The sequence below is a fragment of the Falco cherrug genome, chromosome 10 (assembly GCF_023634085.1).
Source record: "Falco cherrug isolate bFalChe1 chromosome 10, bFalChe1.pri, whole genome shotgun sequence".
Lineage (NCBI taxonomy): Eukaryota > Metazoa > Chordata > Aves > Falconiformes > Falconidae > Falco > Falco cherrug.
The window spans coordinates 9,270,322-9,287,755 of NC_073706.1; the positions used below are offsets into that span (position 1 = coordinate 9,270,322).

The following is a 17,434-nucleotide window of genomic DNA, read 5'->3' on the forward strand; positions in this document are numbered from 1 at the left end:
GTTATGCTTATGGACCAAAGACATTAGGGGGTAAGTGAGTTGCCAAGAGATCTAGCTTGTTTAAACTAAACTTCTCTGAGGCAGCAGCAAAGGTATCCAGTTTTGCTGGTTCTTCTCCCAGTGAGTGTTTAAAGACTTGTTTGTAAGGGGCAGAGTATTAAAACATAGTGAATTCTTAAATAATGAGTTAAAAGCAGTTTCAGTCTTTCTGAAACTTCTGATTTTAAACATGTTTTTCTCTCTTTTTCTGCACAACAGATTTCCAATCAGTATAAGGGAACCATCTGCACAGAAGGAGCAATGAACTGGCAGTACCATACATGTTGAAAAATTCAAAAATCCAAATACAAGCTAGTCAAATTCCAGCTGTGCATTGGTGGATACATACAGTAATTTGCTCATGTAGACAAGGCAAATTAATAGTTTTTCAAGACAGACTTTGTGCTGGTACTAGATAGATCTGTGCTGTGCTTTGCCTTCATTTACATTTCAGCATAGATTGATAAACACATTAATTTATTTTTTTTTATTATTTTTTAGGTGTTATTCCTGGTAGAAAGGGAATTATCCAGAAATGCTTTAAAAGGGAAGCGTTGTTTGGATTTCAACCTAGTGGATAAACTGAAAGTGTTTAGACAGTCTGTAATGAAGTGTTGTTAGCCTCTGGTCTGTAATAAATGCTTCAATTTTATAGCTCCAAATCAACTTTACCCATAAAATCTCAAAGGACTTTCTCTACTTAGCAAATCAGCCAGGACTTAGTGTCCGTAGCCAGTGTATCCTCATGTATTCTCAAAAAAAGCTGTGCAGACCTAAGCTTTTTCAACTCCCACTGATATAAAAAAATTTTTGGAAGTTTTACTTTCACATTATCAGTAGCTAGCCCAAAATCTGTGTTAGATAAGGTGCACAAGATCTTTTGTCATGAATAATAGGATTATTGATAGCAAAAGGGTTTTACTGGTATGAAGTCCAATCCTCAATAAAATTATTTGGTTGGTTTCTGTTCAAGAACTAGTCAAGTTAATTGTGAGTCGTTCCTTTTATTAAAAAGTCCTTATTCCACATGTCTTCATTTTTACCATAATTGTACACTTACCACTCTTTATTTCTATATGATCTCAGTCATTGTTTCAGGGGTCTAAATCGAAATATATGTGCAGATCCTGTAACACACTCTCACAGAATAAATGCTGTTTGAACATAGTTAATGTAAATGTGAAAAAATCCCTTGTAATGCTTCATTTTCTAAATGCTCTCTGCATCTATTTCCAATGCAACTTTAAGAAAGTAGACTGGGTTTTCTTACCAATTCTTTCTGAATGCCCTGATAGTAATCCTGCTCTGTTCATCCTCCTGATTCCCAGCAGAATTTTGAGGAAAAACATTATACATGGATTCATCTTTGTCATAGAAGTTAAAGCACTGTTCACGTTTAAGGAAACCCCCTTGGACTGATCTCTGCTCTGCACTTGTTTCATTTGATTTATCTTCTGTTGTTCGTAGTTTCACTGATCACTTTCTTATTACTTTTACACTTCCATCCATTTCAGTTTTGTGCTCCTTTTCAAGCGGTTTCTTACACTGTCCCTGCGACCTGCTCCCACCTGATGAATTGTCTGCTCAGACTGTTGATCTTGACCTGGCATGGTCTCTTCCACAGAAAATAAATGATGCCACGCACACATATAATGATACCTTAATAAACATCACAGGTACATTTGCTCCTCTGCAGAAGTGCAGAGCTCTAAAGGTGGTGTCCCAGTTGCATACTGGTGCCTGGGAGACAGTGAAATGGCAGAGGTAGGAATTAGAACAAAAACGGAGATGTTTTGCTCTTGTTGTGTATTTAACCACAACTGAAAATTCCCTGGACCTTTTTTCCAAGCTCTTGTCTGCACTTAGACTTGTGATTACTAGAAACAGCAATAAATATATTTTAATTCTGTAAATATTTTAAATAGGAGTTTCTTAATGGCTTGTTTTGTATTTGGTCTTGCCTGTAGCAGCAATTCATTTTTCAGAAAGTCAGCATTTGGTAGAGGTCAGATGCCCTCTGTTGCTTTTCCTTCCAAGTTGAGGTGAGGCCCTGGAAAAAACACAGGGAAGTTTATGAAGGTTTTTTTATTGTTTTACAGAGTTGGATAGTAGAGATGGTTAACCCACTCTTTCAGCTCCTTCGGGATTTTAGAGTCTGGATTTCGGATCCACTAGACTGCTTTGTGTATTCTTGAAGGCCTTAAATCCAGTTATGATGGATAAAATATATAGCTTTTTTTGTACCCAGTGAGGTCCCTCACTTCAGCAGTGGTTACATCATGGTACCTGTGCTGAAGAAGTCATTTCTGTCAGTAAGTGACCTTTCTGATTATTGGATTTTTTTTACCATAACTCATAGTTGTTATTTCTTGCTGAGATTCAAGAAAAGCTGTTCCTGTGCAGCTGCAGCCTCCTGTTGTTGCTCCCTGTTTTTTTATGCTTTGTCCCATGTGATAAATTTCAGTTATCACTTAAGACAGAGCAGGAATGCAACACAGAGACTGTAGTGATTATGATCTGTAAATGATCTGTGTACTGGCCCTGGATCTAAGCCCTTCTTGGATCATTTGAGACACAATTTAAAAGAACACAGCTTAAATTTTGTGCTTCAATCATTTTTCTTTTTTTTTTCTTTGAAATTTCTGTTATTTTAATAATCTTGATAGATACTTGGAAACTGTATTTATTTTCCATATCAGTTGGAAGCTTTCCTTTTGACATGGATTGATTTGTTTTGCACATGTTTCTTGCAGAATGGAACCAACAGTACTAATTTTACTACTGATAATTATTAGTATTCTTACTATTAATAGGCCTTCATATCTGCAAGGGAACAGCAAAGCAACATCCCAGATTGTGTGGAAAGAGAAAGGAAAGCACTGGAGAGTATCAAAACTGCGAGCTTTTTGGGCCAGGAAGAATTTTGTTCCATGTTGGTAAAAGATTTTGTAGGGCAGTATTGGTGTTGGGGGCAGTACATAAATAAAATTACAATGGTAACAATAAAGATGCAGTGTGTTTGCATGATCTATTAAGAGAGTGATAAGATATGATTCCCCCAAAACTTCAGGTACAAGTGATAGCAAGTTTGTGCTACCAAAGCCATCAGCAGCACACCTGCTGTCCTGCTACTCGCAGAGCAAGTATTTCAAGCAGGATCTTAAAATAAGTTATTTCCATCTTTGAAATAGATTTCAAAGGATCGCAGATTGATTCTTGCCACAGTTGCTGCAGCTTTCTCACTTTTGACTTCAATGAGAAGTGAAAAGCAGGACCAAGCCCCACTGTATGTCCCCTTCTTGGGTAGAGAAATGTCCGAACATTGTGTAGGTGGATGCATACCTATTGTATATATTACAAACTCTTTAGGGTGACTTGTTTAGGTATCTCTCATTCTGACGGCAGAGCAAGGGGTAAAAAAGAAATCTGTGAACTAGAATTAGTATGTGATCCCACTCTGACCTGGACAGTGTCAGTACCAGCAGGAGCAAAGCCTTCTCTCTAATGAAACTTGGTTACCTATGGACTCTGTTCTTTTCCACAGCACGGATTGAATTGTGGCTGTTGTATGTGACTCAGGAACAGTGTTGTGCATGTACAGACTGTATGTTTGAAGGAGATGTTTTGACCTTTCTCATCTCTTACTGTTGTTGCAAAGATGGAGTGATGTAGAACAGAGATTTTGTGACAGAGTAATAATAAGAAATAATCTGACTGCCAGTTGCTCATTACTGGATCTCTTTTAAATGCCAGAACCTTCTATGTTTGCCTTCAAACAACACTGAGCACCTAAATCACCATAGTAAACAGATATAGAAAGAGACAGAAAGGTTAAAAGTGTACTCATAATCTCTTGCTTTTCTTCCTAAACATGTTTGATAGCAATATTGTTTCTTAAAAACAATATGACCTCATTTGTAAAGCAATATTCATGCTAAACTAGTCAGCTGGTAAATATACCCAGCACTGTGCATTATGATGAAGCTAAACCAGAATTTCAATTATTTTCTGGACACATTTAAAATTATAATACTTTACTGGGTTAGTGTTATAGTTCATCCAAATTACTCACAAAGTATCATATCAATCTCTTGCAACTGCTTATTGCTTACATATCTGAGAAGTTAGTCGAAGTAAGATGCTGTCTGGGGTAATGACCTTCATGCTGGCTTAGTGCTTTGATGGTTATGTGGCTGTAAGTGCAAAGATGTCTAATGGTCAAAAGTCAATGTTTCTTGGCCATAATATTTGTCACAAAAGAAGCAGACTATTCATTTGGACCAACATTTGCAACAGTATATTCCTGAAAGGAAAATAAAGAGGGAAATAAAACACTTGATGATCTGTGTATTCTTCACTAGTATTCCTTTTACGCTGAAATTCCAGCAAGTGCAAAATCACACTTCAAAATTATTTGCAGTTTCCTATTGCCTGGAATGTCAGATCAAAACAAAGCAAGAAGATGAGGAAGATATATTTCATTATAGTCCCATTTTCTACTTATGTACCTTATCTAAAGAGATGTTAAGAGACAAATGATGTTGCAGCCGTGGTTTAACCAGCTATGAGTAACCAGCACAGATTTATGACTATTACCAGCAAGTACGGCTTAAAGCAGATCTCACTGGAGCTGCAATACGGCCGTGTATCCAAAGGGAAAATCAAAAGGCCCACTGCTCTTTAGACAAATGTTATAATAATAGTGTACTTTTAAAGCAATGTTAATATTTTTTTAAAAAATAGGCTGTAATACTAGGTCCTACTCAACAAGTTATTGCAAGAAGCTTGCATTTTATGCAGCATGTTCAGCTGTGCATGAATTCCATGCTTTAATAAAAACACGTAAGAAGTGCTGTTGGCTTCATCTCTACCCATCACTGGATTGTGAAGCTAAAGTACTCACATAGCTCTAGATTTTCTGCTCACCATACAAGCACAACGCATTTCCCAGGGTGCTCCTGCAGAACATGTACAAGAAGCAGCATTTTGCAGTTCAGCAGGCAGGGAGGCTGGGATTTTCAGGAGAAAACGGCTGTTCATGGAGGTTATCCATAAAAACATCTGAGCTTTGAACTGACCCTGTGTGACTTGCAAGAGGCCACCTCAGCAATCAGTGGCAGATGCCGGAGTTATGACAGTTGAGTCTTGCTCCTTGCTCTGGCAGATTTTCTATCAAGGCTGACTCACTTAATCCTCAGTCACATTACTGAAATCAGGCTGCTATTGTTCACATATTAATAATTGATTAATAAGTAATTATGGCAGGGAAGCATCATCATGCCATAGTCTCTACGGCAGATAAGCCTGTCTACTCTTACCCCAAATGGGACAAATGTAACATGTTTATGAGCCTTCTTGAACTGGGGCTTAAATGCTTCTGCATGAGACTGGCTACTCCATTGTATTTAGCCAAGCTGGTTTGTTTTGGAGAGGCCAAGAAATAAGCAGCCTTTTAAAAGTAATAATCAAATAATTTGTGTCTCACATTGTGCTATTCAATGCACTGAACAAGAATCAGTTATTAACAGAAATAGTAATTTTCCACAGTCGCAGACCATAACACTCAAAATAAGAGTGACTTAAACACTCAAAAACAACTGTGTGACGGGCTAGTACTTCAAGACCTTTACATGTTGAACATAGTAATGAAAAAGAATAGGGTTATACAGATCTATTTTTAGAATAAACATCACGCTTTCATACGCTAAATTCTTCACACTGATCAAGAGCCTTTCCAGGGAAAGTGTTGATCTTTCACTGGTTCCTCATATGTAATATGTCCAGCTTCAAGTGTACCCCATGTGCAGTCAAAGCCGGGGCCCAACTCTTTTCAAGGAGAATGTGTTGAGAAGAAATGCTGTCCATGAGATAAGCCATGGATTCAATAGAAATGAGTCAAAGATTTATTTTTTTTTAGGATAAAGCACAAGTGTCCATAAACATAATCCTCCTCTTCTTTCTATTTATAATTGTATTTAATATAAATGTACTTCATTACTGGAGAGCAGTCTTCACGGCCATACAATAGCAAACAAATTCTTCAGAAGCATCTTTAATTATTCATTTGGCTGTACTATATTTTATGCTACTTTTCATAAATGTTAATCTTTATTATTGCCCTACCAGGAAAAAAAAGAAAGAAGGAAAGAAATACCTGTTATTAAATGACCTATCAGGCTGACATGGATAAATGTTGGTAGCTATTTAATTGTTTCCCATCTGCAGTTTTATACAGTTTCTATCAAACTGAAGGGTAATTTTTTTAGTAGCTGCTTATTTTAAATGTACAAAACCCTTGTGTGTAATTCCATTAGCTGCCCTACAGCATTGCAATCTACAGTTTCCCTGAGGCTGTTGTGAAATATTGATGAAATCCTTGCTTTTGTGGCTTCCTCTGATACACTAAACATTTGTCTGATGTTAGTTGAACTTGAATGGATCTGTTCAGAGTTATATCAGTAGTGACTTCAAAGGCTGTAAGGCTGTTACAGTTTTTTTTACAAACTGAAGTTTCAAAGCCTTACCATGTGGTACTTTAAAAAAACAAAGTTCATATCAAATGAACCAAAGTGCTAGCAATACACTGGTAAGACTCATTACAATTTCAATTTATATAGATATATATTTTTTTCTGATTCTGATTTGTAGTGCATGCCATTTAAAGAAATTTAGATTGGTATTTAGAGTAGCCTAGGATAATGAAAGAGGGAAAATATAATTTGAAACTCGGATTTTAAATGTGATAATCTATAAATTTACAAAGCCACTGCTGTTTTCCACAACAATAGGACAAAAGAAGATGGAAGAAAGGCAAAGACAGACAAAAGTTTCAGGCTTATGTTTTAATCAGGAAAGTGATTTATACTGATGCAATTAAAATTACTAATGAGGAAAACATACTTGCTGCTCCTATATTCCTTTAATTGTTCAGGACCAAACTGCATGTTGGAAAGCACCTGTACTAGCAATTTAGCACAATGTGTATTGATGTTGCGGTGATGTGATGATTGCCTGATACCTGTCTAAAGCTTTGCCTGACACGGACTCTGGTGCAAGGGACAAGCAGGTGGCACGGACAGGGCAGGGGGTCTGCTGCTCAGGCACACCAAAGGGCTGTGAAAGTTGAGTTCTTTGAATCAAGTGATGCAACGTTTCATAGCTTTCATTAGAAGCATATTTGCTGAAAATATGATCTGGACAACATCAAACACCTTCAGCTGGTTGAAAGAATGAAATTGTAAGTTCCAGGGCTTTGTGGAAAATAACAAACAGAAATGTTTTTAACCAAAGACAAATTATTCATTTACACTGTAAGCCTTCATGTAAGGAACCTGAACATGGCTCTGAACATGGCTAAATCCGTTTCTGCAACAGCTTCAGCTTCTTCAGCCACTCACAGTAACTGAATCCAGAGCCAGGCAAATATGACTGAAGTTGTTTTTTTCTCACAGCACAATATCTGACTATGTAAGCAACATTATCCTTAAGGAAAATTATTCAAGAAAAACTCCATAATAATTCTGCCCCTGCTATGGATTCTCAGCTCAGCAGAGCACATCAGCTCACCTCTCTTTTTTTGTTTTCCTTTTGGGTCCCCCACCCCCCCCCCCAGTTTTATTATTTGTTTTTCTTTGGGTTTATGGGTCACTCACAACCCAGTTCCCTGAGCATATGCTTCCGGCCACTGATCATTTTAATTTGACTCCTAATTGTACAAAAAACATAATCTGTTCTCCTTTGTGCTGCTCAGAGTCCCACTGAAACTGGTGGGTATTTTGCCTTCTTAACCAGTAGGAAATTGGACATTTAATGGAAGAGTTTATAATATGACTCTAATTAGAATACAACAAAATGAAAGCCCAAAATTGTTTCATTTCAGCATAGAATATAAATAATAGTTATGGCTCCATGGAATTGCCTTTGCGTGTTAAAAATCAGTTATGGCAGAAACCACTCCGAGTTTCCTTGCTCCTAAGCTGCAGTGGCTTGCAAGCTTGGCACCAGCGAGGGTGGTTGCTTCTGTCCTCCAGCAGTGGATGGTAATGGATGTTTCTTTTCCTACTCTGCAGGAGGCAGGAATTCATGCCCTAGTATCAGCTGCTGTAACTATTTAAAAACAAAGTTCTAGGGGAAAAAAAAAAAAAAAAAAAAGCAAAGGCATATTGGGAAAAATCTCTCCTTTGAGATGACAAGTTGTTTAGGACATAAAATTGCATCAGTAGGGCAGTGATCAAAACTTCCATACCAAGCCACTGCAAATTGAATTTGGGTGTGATGGTAAACAGTAACAGCAGCAAAAGGTGGAAACAATTTCCCATTATCCAAAATCACTAACTGGCCTCCCAGAAAAGAGGCAATTGAAGATATTCAGCCTTTTCTGAGGTTTTGAGAGCATCTAAAATGTTCTTCAGGATGCACACGGCTTTAGAAATAAACCTCACGCTACCAGGACATATAGACCAGATGACAGAGACACTGCTTCATCTCCAACACCCGTGATTCACAGCCAGACACTTTCTGCTCCCTCTGTGGAGAGCATGGTAACCTTTCCCTGCGGTTTCTTTCCATCTTGCAGAACTTAACAGGAAGTTATTTCCCTGGTACAGGAATTTTTAACATAGCCTAAAAAGGTCTGAAATTATATAATTCAGTCTTGTATTACAGATTGTGTATTTTGAGAGTTCTTTCCATGAAACTCCATTGCATTTCCAGAGTCTTCCATTGGTTTTAATCCTGCTAAATTCCAAAATGTCTTTGATATTAGATTTATGCAACAAAGTAGGTTTGGTTTTTTTCCTCAGCTGCCAATTTATCTCTTCAGCTGATTTTCAAACTGGGATGAATCTGCAGCTATGAACTTCTACAAAGAGCCAGGTTAAGATTTGTCTTTGGGTAACTAATGTAGTTAGACATTTTTGAGAAAAAGGAATGAGAAGTGGTCATTATCCATTATCTGCATGAAATATTTCAGAGGAAGACACCGTTTCTGCCAAACAAAAAAAGATATTTGAGCTGAAGCCAGACAAGAGGGAAACAAGATCACCTTATAGCACTGTGAGATTGCTCTACTAATGATGTTATTTCAAGTAAAACTGAAATATATATATGAAAAAGTGCAGATGGTGCATGGGTTTTACATGGATTAACAGTGTTGTTCTGGACAATGATTCACTGTCCCTTTTCTTGGCAGAAAATAGATTTTCCAGTCTTGGAAAGAAACATGTACATATATATATATTAAGAAATGTTTCTCTATGTGGAAAAAGAGCAAATTTGAGTGAAAATAGCATCTACCAGTGGAAAAGTTAACAGTCAGAATGAACACTTTAAAAAAAAAAGGTGTATTCACACTCTGCAGTTCAAGGTCAGAAGTGATGTATAACGTGGTGCAAATTACAGGTTGGTTGGGAGGGCGAGGGCCCAAAAGTCAATACTGGATTCAGCATCGCTGGGAGCTTGGCTCGGTGCTGTCTGCTTAGTAGGGTCAGGGCTTCAAAGTGCACATGGATGATTTTAGACCCATAAGTTCAAAGAGTTTTTGCAGGTGTATCAGCTGGACCCGCTTTCTTTTAGTTACTCTGTAGAAACATGCTAGAAATATCTAAGAAAATGTTATACTTTGAAGGGTAAAGGATTAGCTGTTTATTGCAACCCTTGTCCTAGAGAAGTAGTTTTCTTAAGTTATCATGAATCCAATTGCAAAGGCACAGAGGAAATTTTTTTAAAAGGTAAAACATCTTAGAATTGTATTTATGATTATTATCTATATGATACTGTTATCCTTACTGATGTCATGATTTTGACATACACTATCTTGGGATCAATCAGCACTAAACCCAAATATTTTATTTCCATTTAGGAAGCCAGAAATTGCTTCCATTCAATGCTCTGAAGCTCCTGGGTTTTGTCCAGTTTTCAAAATTACAGTGAAATTTCATTCCCCTGCTTCTTCAGGACTGCACATTGCCCACCTTACATCTCTGCCTGGGCCTGCTTAATTTCGGTGGGAAAAATCCTCATCTGGGAAAAGGAGGAAGTATTCATCTGGTTACCGAGTTTGGATTTTTTTTTTTTTTCCCTGTAAAACAGCTATTTATGAGCATCTCAGAGGTTTGGAATGTCAGAATATGCCTGGGGGAGAACTGGTGGGAAGAGAACAGGTCACTCAGCAATTTATTATATGGACATCAGTATGACGTGCAAAACTTATGCTATTTATTACAGACACTGCATTTAAAGCATGTGGGTATACAAGCTTAAAACACCCTTTACTTATAAAATAAATAATGCAAAGTCCACTTAAATTAATGTTATTTCTGTTAAATAGCTACATCAGTTCACATCAAACTTCATGTCCAATGAAATCTTACTAAAAACCACTGTTGGAAGGACACATGCATTTCTTGTACCCTAGGTTGGCTGCACAGAAGAGGTCTCCACTGTCCTTAAAATGCCCACAGCAATTTAAATCATTTACATAAACAGAAATGGTTTTACAAGTAGGATACTGAAATGCATTTTCAAAGCTGCCCCAAACCCTTAACTATTAAAATGGACCTGACTGATCCTTTTGTGAAATCTTGATGGTGCTTTCTAATAAGTTACTTTTACCACTTTCATAAGATTGTGTCTGTATCTTACACAGACACAAAAAAAGAGGATTTCTCAGCACGAGTTACTCTTCTGTAAAGGTTATAGTAAACATGTCAATGCCTAATTAAGCAGAAAATTTTATCTGTGTTGTGGGGGATGTGCAGCTGTCTGGTACTTCTGCTTCTCCTAGTAAATCCTTTTAGAAGGACAAAGGATGTTGTGAGGAAAAATCTACACTATGTGTCTTCCAAAGGAAAAAATTACCTTCCAGTGAAAAATGGGTTAACAGTATTCAAGGAATTGGTGCTGAAATGGAGAATCAGATCTGCGCTGACCCAAAACTGTGTGAATGCTATTTGTTGTCTGTTTTGTCTGATTCCTTCATTGGATTCCCTCCTTATTTTTGTTTTGCTCGGTGTAATATGCTTGGCACTGTGATACAGCCTGGCAAGGGGCCAGCATTGCTACCTACGCTGTACAGTATCTCTAACACCGCGAGAACCATGTCAGTCCTGCTCATCAGTTCGTGCTGCTTGCTTAACAAGGTTACTACTCGTGACGTGTAGGAGCTTCTGCCGCCTCCATGTCCCTCCATTCTCCTAGTCCCCCTTAAAAACATATGAGCTCAGAAAAGGGTATATGGGAAGCATTATCTGGTTATTAGGGAAAAAGTTTAGGCAGGAAGGAAAATATATTTTGGTCCTAGTGTTGCTTTTGCTGCCTGCCTCAGTTTGATCATCTGTAAATGGGGCTACTAATCTTTGCTGTACCCCAACATGCTAGCAAAAGGCTTATGTTTTAGTACTTAACACTTTAATATTTCTTTGCTGAAAGCATCTGCTGAAGAGCACAGTGTTCCTACTCCTATGTGATTATTACTTTATTGTGCTAAAATGATGTCCTGGTCATTTGCTCATAGCCATTGCTGTTACCTTTGTCTCTGGTTGTGAAGCTGCCTGGAGTCACCCCTGGCCTAAGTCAAGGCCAGCTCTGAGCTGCTGTGATCTGTGCAGGTCCTAGGACTGTGGGAAGGGTGTGAGAAAGATGGCTCACGTGGATTTCTTAACCCATCCACAGGTAGAACCATCATTTCCCTCTTATACTGCACTTTCATGCAGGAAACAGTTCCTAGTTCTGGATCGTGTCTTTGGCTTGATGCTAAACATGCTGGAAAGGGTGAGATGCACATTCAAATAGACTGAAAAATTGAAACACATATCTTAAAAAACTGCGGAAGGCTTTGTCCATTTGTTAATCAAAATGCTTCTGCCTTTTCTGCCCATCCCTTTTGATTTGCTAAAATGATATAATTTGTTCAGGAGTACCAAATTCAAGGGAGCAAAATGAGACAGGTTCTCAAAGAGCCATAAAATGGCTTTTCTCAGAAGATGAGAAGGGATTTGATTTTAAATGAATAAGACTTTTAGGCTTATTTACCTTGTGCTTTCTGAGCTTTTAGGGTTACTTCACAGCTATAAGTACTAGAATATTATTTTATTTTTGCTTAGTTATTTTTGAGGGCAGCTTTGATTTGGGGGGTTTGGTATTACTTTTTTTTACGTACCTACCTGCTACACAAAGCTAGATCTTATGGAAATACAACAAAGTACTCCTGTGACCGCAGGTGTGTTTGCACCTAACTGGAAGAGCTCATCAACATATCTTGTTCTAAGACCTGTGCTTCTGAACTGAACGTTTAGTCAACATTTAGTTTTGATGAGTGGCTGTCAATAACAGTGAATTGTTTCAATATCTGCTTGCATTGTGCATAACAGCTTCACAGTGGCTGTTAAAAAAATTACACTGGGGTTTGTGAAAACATACCTGAACCACTCGTTCTGCTCCATCCCTTCTTGTGGGGGTTTCGGAGTTAATTGCTGCCTGAATTGAGTCACTGTGAATTTATCCACTGACTGCAGGGAAGCCAGCCTTAAAAAATACTCTTCTCTAATTCTTCAGTTTGTTTTTAACCAGGTTATCTCCTGTAACTTAGGCAGAATTACTGCTGATATAAGGCCAGAAAAAAAAGTCCAACTGAATTCCTTAATTAATTTTCAGGTTTACAGCTCTTCCAATATCACATTCATCTTATTAAAATAATTTGTGAAAGAAAATATTTCTGGATTTTTTTCTAGTTTTCCAGTTTTATAGTTAAATTTAGCCTACCTCTGTCACATACTAATATTCTCCCGCAACTTCCAAGGGTTCTTGCCCTGAAATTTATGGATTGGCTTTTACTGAAGCGCAATTTTCTTTTATGGTACATAGTACATTACTTTTATAAACAAAAGAGTTTCACTTATGCCTATTAGTGCTTTCAGATGTTGTATTTTGACATATAAATTATTTGTGTACATTCTAAAGTGCATTTTTAGGTGATCAAATGGCAAAAGGTTATTGTACCTAGCTGATGCTATGAACCAGGAAGATTATGGCAGTTATTTTGCTTCTTTTCCTTGCCAATTCTACCCTTTCTTTCACTGAGGCTAAAAACAGTGTGATAGAATTGAAGCTTTTAGTATAAACTTTAAATTCTTACATATGAATTCTCCAACTGTCCCATTACAGGACAGTTAGAATTATATTCCTGTGACAGGAAAATTATTAACTCAGAATCTCTGGCACTTATAAAGAATTATGATCATCTGCCAGCAAAATGCAGCAACCTTCACAAAAAAAGACATCATTTGGCTTTTTTCACTTCCAGAACTAACAGGCAATAAAGTTGTAGCTTAAAACAAAGTCTGGTAAAGAAAACACACAGTGAAACTAGAAAGCTCAAACTGTAGTGTTCTCCTTTAACAAGTTATTTCATATATTGACATTACATTTCAGGTTATGTCCAAGAGGAAGATTTAAAGGAAGAGGAAGATATAAAGGAGGAGGAAGAGGATGATGATGACAACAACTCAACTGCTCAGCTCCAGGGCAGCAATGACACTGGCACGGATGAGGAACACGAAGTGGGCCCTGAGCAGAAAGGGAACTTTAGTTACCAGAATTCCCCTGTCAGTCATATATCTAACCAGGATGCAGAAAATGAATCACTACTAAGTGACGGTAGTGACCATGTGGCAGATATTAAAAGCATTTGCTCTAGAGAGCCACAGGACCCAAAAACCAGCACCCACCCCAAAGCCCAGAATGAAGCACACGATTGCATGGATAAAATGACAGCAGTCTATGCCAACATACTGTCAGACTCTTACTGGACAGGCTTAGGGCTGGGTTTCAAGTTGTCTAACTCTGAAAAGAGGAGTTGTGACAACAGAAATGGAGGGAACAAAGCTGATTTTGATTGGCACCAAGATGCACTGTCAAAAAGCTTACAGCAGAATTTACCTTCCAGACCTGTCTCGAAACCCAACCTGTTCAGCTCGGTCCAACTCTACAGGCAGAGCAGCAAAATGTGTGGAACTGTGTTCACGGGCGCCAGCCGGTTTCGGTGCCGGCAGTGCAGCGCTGCCTATGACACACTGGTAGAACTAACGGTTCATATGAATGAGACAGGTCACTACCAAGATGACAACCATAAAAAGGACAAGCACAGACCTACCAGCTACTCAAAGCCCCGAAAAAGGGCTTTCCAGGACATGGACAAGGAAGATGCACAAAAAGTTCTGAAATGTATGTTCTGTGGTGACTCTTTTGATTCTCTTCAAGATCTGAGCGTTCATATGATAAAAACAAAACATTACCAAAAAGTGCCTTTGAAGGAGCCGGTACCAACCATTTCTTCAAAAATGGTCACTCCAGCAAAGAAACGTGTGTTTGATGTTAACAGGCCTTGTTCCCCCGATTCCACGACAGGGTCTTTCTCAGATACTTTTTCTCCTCAGAAGAACGCGAACCTGCAGTTATCGTCTAACAACCGCTATGGCTACCAGAATGGCGCCAGCTATACGTGGCAGTTTGAGGCCTGCAAATCCCAGATTTTGAAGTGTATGGAATGTGGAAGTTCCCATGATACCTTGCAGCAGCTCACGACCCACATGATGGTCACTGGCCATTTCTTGAAAGTCACAAGTTCAGCTTCAAAGAAAGGAAAGCAACTTGTTCTGGATCCTTTAGCTGTGGAAAAAATGCAATCACTGTCTGAAGCACCAGCCAGTGACAGCCCAGTTTCAAAGTCAACCAGTAAATCATCTGCAGAATGCATAGCTCCCACCTCTGAACTAAAAAAAGAAAGTAAAAAAGATAAAGTGGATGATGCAAACAAAGATGAGAAAGTAAAAACTGAAGAGTATGAGGACACTCTTCAGAAACCACTGGATCCCACAATGAAATACCAGTACCTCAGAGAAGAAGATTTAGAAGATGGTTCAAAGGGTGGTGGGGACATTTTAAAGTCCTTGGAGAACACTGTCACAACAGCCATCAATAAAGCTCAAAATGGAGCTCCCAGCTGGAGTGCATATCCCAGCATCCATGCAGCTTACCAGCTCTCAGAAGGAGCTAAGCCGTCTCTGCCTGCGGGTTCCCAAGTACTGCAGATCAGGCCAACAATCACCAATAAACTGAGGCCCATAGCTCCAAAGTGGAAGGTCATGCCTCTGGTCCCTATCTCAGCAAACGTGGCCCAGTGCACTCAAGTAAAGAAGGAAACCGATGACAGGGAGGAGGTACAGAAGGACTATGCTAAAGAGGGCATCCAAGCCGAGCCTGCCTCACTCAGCCAGAGCGAGAGAGAACCTCTCCTCAAATCCGAAGCCTCTGCGGAGCCAAAAAAGACAGAGCCATGTCCCTTGAAAGAAGAAAACAAAATTAAAGAGGACAGTGGAAAAGAAAAGCCAGTCCTTAAGGAACCAACAGCAGCTTCTCTTAGCAATGGTTGTGCTGCTGCCAACCATTCGTCTGAACTGCCTTGTGTCAACCCCCTCAGTGCGCTGCAGTCGGTACTGAATAACCACTTGGGCAAAGCCACTGAGCCTTTACAGCCTCAATCCAACTCCAGCCCCAGCTCTAGCACAATTTCTATGTTCCACAAACCTAACTTAAATATGATGGAGAAGCCAGTTTTATCTCCTGCTCCAACCCCACAAAAGCCTGCAAGTGTATCCAGGCACTATTTGTTTGAAAACAATGATCAGCCTATTGACCTGACCAAATCCAAAGGCAAGAAAGCTGAGTCAGCTCAAGCACAATCTTGTACTTCTCCACCTCAAAAACATGCTCTATCTGACATCGCTGACATGGTCAAAGTTCTTCCCAAAGCTACTACACCAAAACCTGCTGCATCTTCAAGGATCCCATCTATGAAACTGGAAATAGATGTCCGACGCTTTGAGGATGTCTCAACAGAAGTCTCCACTCTGCATAAAAGGAAGGGCAGACAGTCAAACTGGAACCCTCAGCATCTTCTCATTTTGCAAGCTCAGTTTGCTTCCAGCCTCTTCCAGACATCTGAAGGTAAATATTTATTATCAGATCTAGGCCCACAAGAGCGCATGCAGATTTCGAAATTCACTGGACTGTCAATGACCACCATCAGCCACTGGCTGGCAAATGTCAAGTATCAACTTAGGAAAACCGGAGGAACAAAGTTTTTGAAAAACATGGACAAAGGACATCCAGTCTTTTATTGCAGCGACTGTGCATCTCAGTTTCGAACCCCATCTACTTACATTAGCCACTTAGAATCTCATCTAGGTTTCCAAATGAAAGACATGAACAGGCTGGCTGTGGAGCAGCAAACCAAGGTAGAGCAAGAGATCTCCAGAGTTTCAGTTCAAAGATCTCCTGAAACAATAGCTGGAGAAGAGGACACAGACTCTAAGTTCAAATGTAAGTTGTGCTGTCGGACATTTGCAAGCAAACATGCAGTAAAACTTCATCTAAGCAAAACACACAGCAAGTCACCAGAACATCATTCACAATTTGTAGCAGAAGTGGATGAAGAATAACTCTTAAGGTATGCATGCTCTATAGTGAGTTTTAATTTCATTTTAAGGAGGCTTCATAAGACATTCATACTTTCTTAAATGTAGGAAAACAGTATAAAATGCATAATGTACTCCTGCTTCATTAGTCTAATTGCATGTACATACCCATTTTATAACATGTTCAAGAAGAGCTTGGTAAATGCATAACCATATTGCCCTACATAGAAAAGTTGCTTCTTATTAATACTTTTAAAATAGCTGTTTCCCCAGTTCTCACTCTCTTTGTTTTAATCGTTTCACGTCCTATGCATTTCGATGTAGAATGCAACAACTAATGCTACCTTTTGCAATGAGAATGTAAAAAACAGAAAAAAAGTGCTGAAAACCAAAAGATTGTTACCTCTTTCAGTGCTAACACACCAGTAAATCTGATTTTGATGGGGAAAAGAAGACAATTCAAATGGCAAATTAGCAAAATCTTAATTAATCAAAGTCTCACATAATCTCAAACCCAGCCTCAAGAATCTACAAATAACTCTGAAAAGTTCATATCTAGAAGTTCGCTTATTCTTTTGTTGATATTTGGATATCTCGTTTTGTAAAATATTTTCTTATCTTACACTTACTTAAACACTTACTGTTGTGAGTGGCTTTTTTTGTCACATCATTTTAACCTATCTCTCCATCATTCCTTTCTTAATCTTTAAGATGTTTGATTATATTTTGTTTCATGTTGGTGGGAGTGCTAGTCAATTCATAAACATCACTGACTTCAGTGCAAGTTTTCATATAACCTGGGCGGGGGGGGGGGGTTTGCTTAATTGAGAATGCAGCTAGATTTTTAAAAGCTTAGTATTTCAAAGACCTGTTAGTAGGATGCTTCTACATCAGTGTTGCTATTTTGTGCTGAAAGATACACC

At 38.6% G+C, this 17,434-nt stretch overlaps 1 protein-coding gene across 5 annotated transcripts in view; it reads left to right on the top strand.

Moving 5' to 3' along the window:
* The window catches only part of TSHZ2 (teashirt zinc finger homeobox 2), a 232,055-nt gene that overhangs the window by 125,017 nt on the left and 89,604 nt on the right, over positions 1-17,434 (top strand). For all 5 annotated transcript variants that reach the window (XM_005444919.4, XM_055722012.1, XM_055722013.1 and 2 more), the window contains exon 2: positions 13,468-16,543. In XM_005444919.4, coding sequence (XP_005444976.2) covers positions 13,468-16,535 — 3,068 coding nt within the window. In that variant the 3' untranslated portion in view covers positions 16,536-16,543. The remainder of the gene's footprint in view (positions 1-13,467; positions 16,544-17,434) is intronic.